General features: G+C 43.0%; 1 protein-coding gene across 1 annotated transcript in view; it reads right to left on the bottom strand.

Annotated features, from left to right (window-relative positions):
• Nucleotides 1-12996, bottom strand: part of LRIG2 (leucine rich repeats and immunoglobulin like domains 2) — a 412722-nt gene that overhangs the window by 339335 nt on the left and 60391 nt on the right. Inside the window, exon 2 of the mRNA XM_078644436.1 lies at nucleotides 9083-9154. Within this exon, the coding sequence (XP_078500562.1) occupies nucleotides 9083-9154 (72 nt within the window). The remainder of the gene's footprint in view (nucleotides 1-9082; nucleotides 9155-12996) is intronic.

Below are 12996 nucleotides of genomic sequence, written 5' to 3' on the forward strand. Positions count from 1 at the left end.
GCTCGGGATCCATAACATCGAATCAGAGCTGTACGCACTGAAGGGAGTGAAATCCAGGGATATGGGGTTAAGGTTGTGGTCGCCCGTGGCAGCATGGAGGCGGTCGAAAATCACGTGCCTGAGTTCTTAATACCTATATAGAAATTCCCTCCTGTCCTTCATATATTTATTACTGTCCCTATATTGGTTTCTTATCTGTTTTAATATCCTTGATGTATACTCATTTGGTCTCTTTGTATTAATGTGTTTTTCTTGTATTTATTGGATATCCTATTGTCATGAACTTTCAATAAAAATATTAAAAAAAAAAAATAATAATAATACAATTCATTGATATAAATATCCAGTCTAGTCAACCCCTGATAGTATGGGATGCCTGTAAAGCTAGTATATGTGGCTTTACACAGCAATATATATGGCGTCAAAATAAATAACACCGAATCTTGAATGAGAAAAGGCTTGGTGAAATACGTGATATTGAACTTCAGTTATCAACGGCTCTGTCGGATGAGGTACCGATCTCAGATATACTTAATCTTAAATTAATCGAACTCAAAGTTGCACTAAAAGACCTTCTTAGAACTAAAAGCATTAACAAATTAAAAAAATATCAGCTTGATCAGTATGAAAACGCAGATAAAATTGGTAAACTTTTGGCTTATAGAGTTGCCGAAGATCGTGCACAGAATATAGTTAAGGAAATCAAAGGAGACAATGATCAATTGGTTAGCGATTCTAAATCAATACTGCTACAATTTGCTTCTTATTATCAAGCTTTATATACACCAGAAAACGTAACTTCGGAAGATAGTATTAAAAAGTATATAGAACTTAACACAGTGAATGTCTTAAAATTAGAACAAACAAAACATCTAGAGGAAGACATTACAGTAAGGGAAATTAGAGAGGCTATTAACTCCTTAGCAATAGGGAAAGCAGTAGGGGAGGATTCTATTCCACTGGAACTATATAAATGCTGCACTGAGGAATTAATAACTTTATTAATGGAAGTGATCGGGGCAATTGGTAATGAACAAGCACCTAAATCTTGGAATCTAACTCAAATCATCTTTTTCCTAAAAAAGGGTAAAGTACCTCAAGAGAGGGGATCATATAGACCAATCTCACTTATTAATAGCGATGCCAAAATTTTTGCTAAAATATTGGCGATTAGGCTCGCGACAGTTATGTCTCAATTAGTATCTTCCCAGCAACACTGATTCATACCAAAACGCGATACAACTGCGCATATTAATATGGCCATTTCTGCCTTTGATGCTGCACGGATTCAGTCCGCCCCACTCGGTATGATCTTACTAGATGCAGAAAAAGCATTTGACCGAGTGGGGTGGGGCTTTTTATGGCCAGCCCTACAGGCATTTGGCATCAATGGTCAATTTCTGAGATGGATTCAATCACTCTATGATAATCCAATGGGTAAAATATCTTACATGGGGAAATACTCTCCTATGTTTCCAATTAAGAGGGGGACAAGACCGGGGTGTCCTTTATCACCCCTGCTTTTTGCTTTGGGTATGGAACCTTTTTTAATTGCACTCCAACGTCAGACTTTAATCAACCCATTCTTCAATGGTTTAAATAAATTGGATATCACGGTATATGCAGATGACGTAGCAGTGTTTTCCTCGGATATACCACAAGCTATGAAAGGCATCTTAATCGAAGCAGGTATATACGGATCAGTCTCTGGTTACAAACTTAATACCACTAAAACTCAAATTGTTGCGAATCATCATCTTCCTGCCTCTGTTTCAGGTATTTGTGGGGTCGCAACATATCTTGGTGTTAAAGTCTCCTCAGATATTGATACTGTTGTGGCTTTAAATTATGAAATATTATTAAAAGAGACTGCAATGCAATTTAAGAAATGGCACAAACTTCCCCTTAATATCATTGGACGTATAAATCTAATTAAAATGAAAATTCTGCCTAAATATTTATATTTATTTATTTATTTATTCAAAGTTTTATATAGCGCGAACAAGATCCTTACAGATATCAGAGCGCTTCACAATGACAGGGTAGGGGCAGTAGGAATGAACAGAGGTAATGGGAGCAATGTAGTAGTCATTAACATGAAAGGATAATAATAAAATACATAAAACATATCAATATACAGTCAGGTAAACAGGTAATATAAACGGTACAAGTCATTGATCCCATTACAGAGGTGTTCAGGTACACCTTGGGTGTGTGGAAGGCTTATACCAGTGTTTTAGTATAGAGAGCGCACTGAGTGGGGGCATCGGGAGGGTGAATCAGTGACCCAATGTGTCTCATATATTGGTCGGTAGCAAGAAAGTAGCGTAGTAGTGTCTCCATCAAGTAGAGGTATAGTGCCAAAGGACAAGGTGAGCATTGATACAAGGCAATGCAGAGTCTCTGATCCGGCACCTATAAGGTTCAGGAGATCTTGGCCAGAAGGATGGTTTTCACCTCTTTCTTGAAGAGTGCAGCGGAGGAGATACGCCTGGTTTCAGGCGGGAGCGCATTCCAGATCCTGGGTGCCATTCCTGAGAAGGAGCGCTTGTAAGTTTTCTCTTTCCTGAATCTACGGGGTTTCAGGAGTAGATTTTTTGAGCTTCTATTGGATCTCGAACCTCCTGATATGGACAACTTTTGAGCGAGGTAGTTGGGTGCATTGTGGTGCACGGCCACGTGTGTCATAACTGCAATTTTTAGTTGTATTCTGGCTTCAAAAGGCAGCCATTTTAGGGACTTTAAGTCTGGGGAAATATGCGAATGTTTTCTTGAGCCAGTAATGAGTCTTGCGGCAGCGTTCAGGGAGGCTCTTAAGGGTGCTGTTGTGGATAGCGGGAGTCCGCTGAGGGTCACAATTCCGTAGTCTATTCGAGGGATGACTAACGCTTGTACAGCAGTTTGGAAGTCTTCAGTAGGGAGGAAGGGTTTAATTTTCCTCAGTGTGTTGATTTGGAAATTAGCTGCTTTTGTGGCTTTGCTGACGTGCTGCTGCATGTTGAGCTTGGCGTCCAGTGTGATGCCTAGGGATTTCGCTGAGTCCACGATGGTGGGTTGGACATTGAGTGCTGTTAGGTTGTTGAGCCATGTTTGGGTGGTGGAAATTTTCGCCGGGGGTGAGATGAGAAGGAACTCAGTTTTCAGAGCATTTAGTTTGAGGTGATTATCGGCTAGCCAAGATTGAGTGTTAATAAGCGTGGAATTCAGATGTTTGATATCTTCCGGAGATTGAAGCTTTAGGTACAGTTGTGTGTAGTCGGCGTACATATGGAATTGGACATTAGAAGCTTGGAGCAAGGTGGCGAGCGGTTCCATGACGAGGTTGAACAATGTGGGGGAGAGGGAGGATCCTTGTGGAACACCTAGATCTGCAGGCACAGGTGAAGATAGCACATTGTCGATCTTGAACTTCTGAGACCGGTTGTGAAGGAAGGACGAAAACCATTTGAGAACCGTTCCCGATAGACCCATTCTAGTGCTTAGCAGCTCCAGCAAGTTCTCATGTTTGACCGTGTCAAATGCTGACGAGAGGTCAAGAAGGATGAGGAGGCAGGACTCATTGCGATCAAGAATTTGGAGGGCGTCATCAATTATGTGTGTCATAGCTGTTTCCGTGCTATGTTTCGCTCGGAAGCCTGATTGATGAGAGTTGAGGAGGTCAAATTGGTCAATGTGTCTTGTTAGTTGGAGTTGGACACATTTCTCCAGCAGTTTGGCCAGGGTGGGGATATTGGTGATGGGCCGGTAATTGTTTAGGTCAGACGGATCAGCTGTAGGTTTCTTGAGTATAGGCGTGACTTGCCCCACCTTGAGGGGGTCTGGAATGAGGCCTTGTTGCAGGGAGCAGTTGATGATTTTGGTCCAGAGAGGGAGGAGCAAGGGGATGAAGTCTTTTACAGCATTAGCAGGTAGAGGGTCTGTGAGGTGATTAGAGGGCTTCAAGGTGCAGAGCAGTTTGTGTATTGTTTCTTCCGAGTAGGTATCGAAGTACAGCCAGGATGCCATGTTTTTAGGTTGAGTGTTAGCCATTCTTGTGTGGTTGGGGAATCGGCTTACATCCATGATGAGGTCATTTCTTATGTTGTCAGTCTTTAGCTTAAAGAAAGCAGAGAAGTCTTCACAGTGTGGGGTGTCGCTTGTTGTGCTATTTGATTGTAAGGGTTGTGCCTTTGTTTGGGTCTTGATTAGTTCGAACAGTTTTCTTGGCCTGTTTTTTGCTTGGTCCAATTGGCGGCTGAAGAAGTCCAACTTTGTGCGCTTTATTTTCCTGAAGTAGGCATTTCTCTTGTTTTTAAGCCTTTTGAGGTGCAGTGCTGAGGGGTCCGCTCTCCAGGTGCGCTCTGCCATTCGCATCGAACGCCTGTCGTCATGGAGTCTGTCGTCATACCAGGGGTTAGAAGTTTTGGTGGAGACTCTCTTCAGTTGCAGTGGGGCGACTTCATTGACTAATGTATTCATAGATTCAAGGTAGTGGTCAGTCAGTGATTGAACATCCGAGGCACCTGAAGGGGGAAGGAGGAGATTGCCGATGTGGGGAGGCAGAGTAGAGGGGTTGAGATTCTTCATGTCCCTTTTCCATGTTTTGGATTTGATTGGTTGAGCCGGGTTAGGTTTGACTTTTTCATTGATAAAGAAGGTGATAATGTGGTGGTCTGACCAGTCGCAGGGAAGAATCGTCTCCAGTTGTGTAGAATTCTCTTTGGCAATGATGAGATCAAGTATCGAGCCTTTGTCGTGTGTTGGTTTATCGCATATTTGGGTGAGGTCAAGCGCATTAAGGAAAGTTTTGAGACTATTCACCACTGTGTCTTTCTGATCGTTCCAGTGGAGATTGAAGTCACCCAGGTAGACTTGTGTGGTCTGCCGACCGGCATTAGAAGTGATCATGTCCATGAGTTGTTGGATGAATATGAGATTGTCACCAGGCGGGTGATAGATGAGATGTAGAGCACAAACTTGTTTGCCCTCGCTGGTGATGTCGAGGCAGAGGAGTTCACAGGAGGAGAGGGAGGGGGAGGTGACTTTAGTAACGGTGAGGTTGCTTCTAAAAATGCATGCAATTCCCCCGCCCGTCTTGTCTGAAGACCTGTCTAACCTAATGATGTGATAGTTGGGGGGGACTAGTATGTCCATAATCGGGGTAGAGGCTTCAGTGAGCCAAGTTTCTGTTAGAATGGCTAGGTCCAGATCCCTAGCTGAGACGAGATCAGCGATGTCGGAGGAGTGTCTCTGGGCCGATCTGCAGTTGAGTAGGATGCATTTGAGTTTGGGAGAGAGAAGGGTGGTCGAGCTTTCTAGAGTGAGGTGAACTTTTCTGAGGTTGTTAGGAACGGAACCTCTGTTGTTGAGTGTTGGGAGCCTCAGAGGGTTTGTAAGAATTGTGGGTATGGGATGTGTGTGCTGGGTATGTGTTTTACCGGACCTGAGCCATAAGAGCGTAGGAGTGAGCATAGGTCGCGGTCAGACAGTGAGTTGAGGACACGGCGGGGGCGGTGGGAGTTGTTGCGAACGGGGATAGTCGGCCAGCGCGGATGTCGTTGGAGGCGAGGGTATGTAGGGCGGGTGCGTCCTTTGTAGGGTAGAGGGATGAAGGGAGGTGGACTGGGCTGTGATGAGAGAAGGTCTTTGATTGCGCGGACATCTTTTTTGATTTGTAGAATATCCTCTTTGACTTGTTGGAGGGTGGGTAAAGTCAGGTCAGGGGGTGCATTGGGGATGGCGTAGGTGGTGAGAGCCATTGGTGAGTGGTTGTGTAGTGAGCTGGAAAGCGGGCAGGGAATCGAAGGGGGGGATATACTGGCGTTGTTGGAATGTTCTGCGGTGCAAATGGGTGGGATGGCAATCAAAGAGTGGGCGTCTTTGTGGGCGGGGGGTGTGGGTGAAGTAGGCGGTGAAGGCGGTGGGTGGGAGGCATAGGTAGTGCCGTCAGTGGGAGACGGTGCCGGTGAGTGGAAGAGTGAGTGAAGGCTGAAGACAGTGGGGGAGACCGGAGGGTAGTGAGGGCTGAGAATAGGAGGTGGGAGAGAGGGGGATGCTAAGGTAGGGGAGGTGGTATGTTCTGTGTGTGTTGTTGGGAGGGTGTGAGTGTCGTGGGTGGGAGTGGGGAGGGGGCTGGGGGGGGAAAGGTGTCCGCCGTGGGGGGTATGGGAGGGGGGGGGTGGATAGACTTCGAGTGGTGATGTTATCAGATGGTGGCGTGTTGTGGGTGAGAGTTGTTCTGTCAGGTGTGAGAGTGTCGTGGGTGAGAGTGGGGAGGGAGCTGGGGGAGGGGGAGGCGTCTGTCGTGGGGGGGACGGGAGGGGGGGTGGATAAACTCCGAGCGGTGGTGTGTTCAGGTGGCGTGTTGCGGGTGGGGGTTGTTATGTCAGGGAGGAGAGGGATAGGGGGGATGTGAGTGGGGGTAAAAGGGATCATGTTAGAGGGGCGGTTGGTATAAGAGGTGGCGACATTTGTGTCTGTCCTTGGGGAATGTGGGGCGTTGACAGCAAGTGGGCCATTTACTGGGGTGCTGGGGGTGTCTGTCCTTGAGGAGTGTGGGGTGTTGACAGCAAGTGGGCATTTACTGGGGTGCTGGGGGTAGAGGTGGTGCAATTCCTTTACGTGTTAATAACTCTTATTTTGTCAGATTAGAAGGGATCATTAGTAGCTTTATATGGGGATATAAAAAAGCTCGACGGGCAATCTCTTCACTTAAATTTCCTTTTAGTCAAGGAGGCTTGGCTCTTCCAGACTTCAAACTCTATTACTGGTCGGCTTTTTTAATCCGTTTTCGTAGTTTAACAATTTTGGATAAATGTTTGTATTTTCATAAATTTCTGTTAGGTCAAGATGTCAATATGTTTATTTACAGATTAAATGACCCTAATTACTTCAAAAGGGTTAAATTCAAGACTATACGAGATACTGTTAATATATGCCGCTCCATCATGATGAAATGTAATGTCTCTCATCTTCATTATAAAACACCTCTTTGGGGTAATCCAGGATTTCCTTCAATTTTTCATGAGTCAATATGCAGAATATATTTAGAATCTGGTATTAGACTACTGGGAGACCTGTATGATCATCAAGGATTTATGACATTTGAAAAACTAAAGCAATGCTATAATTTATCTGAACTGGCTAGGTTTAAATACTATCAAATTAAGGATTATTTAGTGAAAAAATTAGAACTTAATCTGGTTATAGATTCGGACTTTTGGAATTGTATGTACAGAGAATCAGACCAAGCTTTGATTAGTATAGGATATAAACTACTCTCGGACTTTAATACTAGCGATATTATAAAACTAACCGAGAAATGGAATACAAGGTTAACCGCAAATGTACCACCCGATTTAATTACCTTATCTTTTAAGAGCTTAGATATGTCAGTTCACTCTTCTAGTCTTAAATTGCAAATGTTTAAAACTATATGTCAACTGTATCATACCCCAGAGAGAATTCTTAAATGGGCAAGGAACAATAATTTTAGCGAACGTACAAAATGCCCTAAATGCGATCTAAACGGGGCTGATATCAGTCATATGTTTTTATTTTGTCCTATGCTTAAAGATTATTGGAATGGTATACTTAAGGTGGTCTCGGATAGACTTAATCAATCAATTTCTCTTTCTTCAACTGATGTACAGATTGGTACATGTGTGGGTCAAAATGCATTTAATGATTTGTTGAACATTTTAATTTCGTGTGCAAGACTTATAATTGCCAGAGCTTGGATTCAGAAAAATACGCCAACTGTTATGGAATGGTGGAACTTTGTTAAAGAAATGTATGCTATGGAGACCACTCTTGCCAACTCAAAGGGCCTTCGGGCTAAACAAAAAACGGACAAAATCTGGGGAACATTTATGTCTTAACTACTGGCATCTTTTTTTCTCTTTTTCTTCTTATTCTTTTCTCTTTACATGACCGTATCTTTGTCTGTGATTAATGTAATGCCTAAATGTGATTTTTGCATATTTTTGACTTGGTCTTTTTGTTTTTGTGTACTTTTGATGCAAATAAAAGTTATAAAAAAAAAAAAAATTACTTGTTTTTGAGGCTTTCAGTGCAAAGAAAAGACCACCCATCACTATTTCAAGTCCTTCTGGAGTTTTAAAGACAAAATGGTGATAGTAAAGCCAGCTGGACATGCGATGTGTTAAAAAAAAAAAAAACATCACAAACAGCATAATGGGTAAGTATAACTTCATACAAGATCTCACTTTTAATAGAAATGACTAAGCCTTATCTTATCAAGCTCAAACTTTGGGCTTCTCCAAGACTTTTCCGAAGCCTTCCACACTTTAGGGAAACCTTTACTGCTCTCACCTAAAATGATTTTAATGTTCAAGGAAAACACAGAAGAACTTTAAATAGTGGTTATTCGGTACTGGTGTTGGTTAATTCAGGAAACGTATTCTGGCGTTCTTTCAGAAATCCAACAGAGCAGATCAAGCGTTCTCTGTTGCGAAACAAAAGCTCTGCAGTCTCCCTCACCTTTGCGTGTTACGATGGAGAGACAGCTTTGACTAATGAGAGATAGTACAACCTGCAATCATTTCTCCAAAATGGTTTTCTGGCATAAATCTTAAACACAATTTATACTTTCATTAAAATGAAGGTTTACAAAAATAATAATTATAAAACGGATTCTCGCAATTATAGTTAATTTATCAAAGCACAAATGGTTGATTTGTACATAGTATTGCTATGGATACCAAAATACGCAACTAGACTTTAAATTTAACTTAACATTTGATAGTTTAGAATATGGTTATCAACATTAATCTCAAAATAGAATCAATCACCTAGGTGGAAGAAACAAAGTAAGCAAAGGGATGTATTCTCAGGACATTCCTGGTGTGTAAGATAAACATTACCAGTAGGTTCCTACAATATCCAGCATACCATTCATGAAGTTAAATGTATGCAAACAGTGAGGTGATAGCATTTTTGCTAGCAATGGCTTCAGGTCTTAAATTTGATGTTGTATCTGTACCTGCAAAGCTCTCTTGCATCAACCTGCCCTTGCAAAAAATGTTTTTACAAATGCAATGAATTAAACTGTAGAAGAGAATGGAGCCGAGGCACAACTTACACTTCTTCGAGTGTGTTAAGATCCAAAGTGAGACTGGAATTTGATGCAGTGAATCGATTGTGACTTAAGTCCCTAGAATACAAGAAAAGTAAAGTTAACACAGACGAAACAAGAGAAACGGTACAAATGGTTCAACTGCATGACAGTAATAATCGTTTTTTTATTTCTTAAAACCTTTACTAACAATCATTTGAAAATAGTGATCTTTGAAGATTTACATTCCAATTTTCTATTAACAATAGCATATCATACAGCCTACAAAATAAGAATGAAATGAGAAGCCAGTCAAAGAACTGTGCGCTGCACCAGTTCACTTCAGGTGCAGTTGTTTATTTAACCCTCCTACTGCCCTACTTCATTCATACAAAAACCACAACCACCACTTCTCACTGTGTTGGATTAGGACAGGAAGAGGGTGGGACCAGTCCTGGCAAACGTCCAGGATGTAGATAGTCATTACAGGGTAGGCCAAGGGAGAGAGAGAAAATGTTGATTATAGTCTAGGGATTTGCATCATACAAGCTCTTCAAAACACCGATTAATTCACAAGGCAAGAAGGTTAATGAATAAAGTAGCTGCACCATACACCATCTGTCTCAAATTTTTCTAATGCAATAGTTCCCATTCAGCTTAGCAGTAGGAATGTATACAAAATCTTAAACCCTATGAGTTTCAGTGAAAGCCTGCTGTGGTTACCTTTGTGGAACCACAGCGAAGAGGGGCCTGATGAAGCATGTAATTTCGGTGAGTGAGGGTTTCATTCCTTATTTAGGGAACACGCCCAGTGGGGAGAATCAAGTGTAATAATAGACTCTTCTGCTTGACTCCCTCTCTTAACACAAGAGGACCTAGCACATCTTGTGTGTGTGTCATGGTAGCTATATAATGGATACGGTATTTAGGAGAATATACCAGTGACACTTCTAACTATCTCTAACCTCTCACACCCCGAATAGTGATGATGAACATCATGCCTTTAGCCAGGAGAATACAATATCACAGACTGCAATTTATTTAATTAAAGTGAGTCTTCTGTCAAAACCAGTCCAGAAATCATGAGGTCTGAATGTACTTGCAATTATATGGAACAAAGTGGTAGGCTGCAAGCGCAATGGAAAGTGGTTGCAAAACCTAACAGAAGGTGGCTGAGGGTGGTGGAAATTCCATATTGGGATAGACATCTCTGCCCCAAGGGATCTCTGCTTGCAACTTTTAGTAAATAAAAGTCATTTAAAAAAAGAAATTAGGAAGCCTGTGCATTGAAGGGTTTACAAAGATTGAATGCAAAACAATGTGGTGTTTGCTATTGGGCATGGTCAGTAAGAGTACAAGGTATAAACCTTTAAGTTGAATACAGCAACCTAAAACAAGCATTGACAAAGACAATACGTGTCAGCAATGCCTGCGTTAATGGCCTTGTCAATGTGAATGTATTTTAACCATGTTGTCTAGCAGGATGGCTGAAAGTTAATGAAAGCCCAGAATCACATGATGTTGAGAAGTCTCAGAGTCTCTTCGTCCCCATGTTGAGTTTATTGTCCTGCCTCTCCTAGTACAAAAAAAAACATATGATGTGGCCTGCGCTGGCCGCATCATAGCGCTTTTTTCAGTGACTTTCAGGCATGCTAGACAGCAGATGTGCTGCTAGACAACATGGCTAAAAGACATTCACATTGACAAGGCCATTACTCGGGCATTAACGAGAACTATTGGCTTTGCCAATACACTTTCAGATATTGATGGGGTCTTGCTGAACAAATGTTGAACTGACAGTGAGAAACAGTTAAGCTTTGAAGTGATGCAAAGATGTGGTGTAACAGCCAGGGCTGCAGACAGGAGAACTGGGGAAACAGGTTCGAATCTCAGGGTCGGCTGAACAATTTGTGATTCTGGGCAAATCACTTACGCTTCCCCCACCCTATGACAATTAATGGGTCACTGTGTATTGAAACTGGTGAGCCCTTAAAGCGCTTCAATACCATACTGGTGTTCGCACTATGGCAAGATAGAGGACCAAGCAAGTGCTCCAATACTATTGGAACAAGCAAAAAAAAATAAAAAATAAGTGCTGTTAAAGTTTTAGCGTCTGCGTGTGCGTCTGTCGGAGAGTCTGTCTGCTTGCCTTCATGTGCGCGTGCATGTGTGCCCGTGCGTCCATGTGCGTGACTGGTTCAGGGATTAAAACAGCTGCCTCCCTCTTTGCCCGCATCCATTAGACAGACCAAGGCCCATGAACTGCAACCGACCCTTGAGCCATAGGAGTCCCCACACCTGATCTCGAGCTAATCAATGAAATAACAGAAATAGGTCATCCTGAGCTCGAGTTTCCTCGGCTCCTCCAACTACACACAGATTAGATTCACCCCCAACAAACAAAGAGGACTCCCGGGCACCGGCCCAGCTGGAGGAGCAGCCGAGTCAGAGCCCTTGGCCTATTTGAATAAGATATGACTGACCTGCCTCAGTCCACTGGCAAATAGTCATTGCTTAACCTTCTATGACCGTTTCATTATTACCTGTGCAGACTACGGCACTGCGCTACACTGATCCTGCCTACTGGAGGGGCCCACCACTCCACACCTATCAAGACATGTGAGTTTGATCTGGGGTATTTGTTGTGGGGTGACAGATGCTTCTCAGAGGGTGGAGCGCCGGGGTGTGGGGGAAGTTGGGGGGGTTGGAAGTTTACTATTAAGATGAATGCACAATGCTGCTTTTCTTGTTTCGCATGCCTATTCATTTTTCTTACCCTTAGGTTGTCACATTAACCTGGCACTGTATAATTGGCAACAGGTTCTCTGCACTCCAACATCCCTTTACGAAACTCGAAACCTGCAGGTGCACATAGATCCTCGTGACTTCTTGCTCCTGATATTACACGGGCCACCCATTTTTATCATGTCCTGGAATAACAATGGTCTCCTAGACAAAAATCAAACAATCCACAGTGTTGTGCTATGCACAGCACGTTGCCCATTTTGTCCTGATATTGCTAGAGACTCATCTCCTGGGCACAAAAATGTCCGTTCCTAGCTACGATGGGCTATGACAGGGTACACAACGCGGGGTTCACCAGGGGTTCTCAGGGTGTAGCAATTTTGCGTTGTACCTTCCTCCTGGTGGTACCACTTGGACTTACTTTTATTGGGGGCGATTTAACACTGTACCTGCCCCTTCCATGGATTCCACAGGCCCTGCCTCTGACAGTCGTCGCACTAAACAAGACCTCTGCAAGAATGGGTAAGCACTCTGGTTCTGTGCAATATATGGAGGACCTGGAAGTTGAAACCCTTCCTGCCAGTCAATGACTTCAAGCTGGCAGTACAAGCTCTAGTTATCCCTCGTGTGGAGTATGGATGTGTCTCTGTGTGGCCTTCCAAAAGCCACAACCGCACCCCTAAGAGCTTCAATAAATGCTGCAGTGAGACTCATCACAGGTTCGAAAAGAAGTTCCCACATCTACCCAGACTTAAAATCCTTGAAGCCAGAATTCACTTGAAAATAGCATGCATGACGCATAAGGCCATGCATCACAATGCACCCAGCTAATTGGCACAGAAACTGACAGTCTCTGGTGGGATAAGATCTACAAGAAGTGTGGAAAACCTACTACTGAAACCGCAAAGATTCAACAAGAAGAAAACATATAAACAAACCTTCTCAGGGATGGCGCCCAGGATATGGAATGCACTGCCCCCCAGAAACCAGACTGAATTCTTCTACTGATTCTTTCAAAAAGGAAGTAAGATAGATTCTCATGGCAAAATTCACCTGAGCATAGACTAAAGAAATTCTGAGAACAATCGAACCCTCACTAGTAATCCTTACTATGACAAGGGCTCAACTAGATGACTAGGTTATTATATCTGCCCTTGACATGATTCAACTGGACAGTCCTGTTTTGTACCCTACTG

Source organism: Lissotriton helveticus, chromosome 5_1 (genome assembly GCF_964261635.1).
Source record: "Lissotriton helveticus chromosome 5_1, aLisHel1.1, whole genome shotgun sequence".
In the NCBI taxonomy this organism is placed as follows: Eukaryota; Metazoa; Chordata; class Amphibia; order Caudata; family Salamandridae; genus Lissotriton; species Lissotriton helveticus.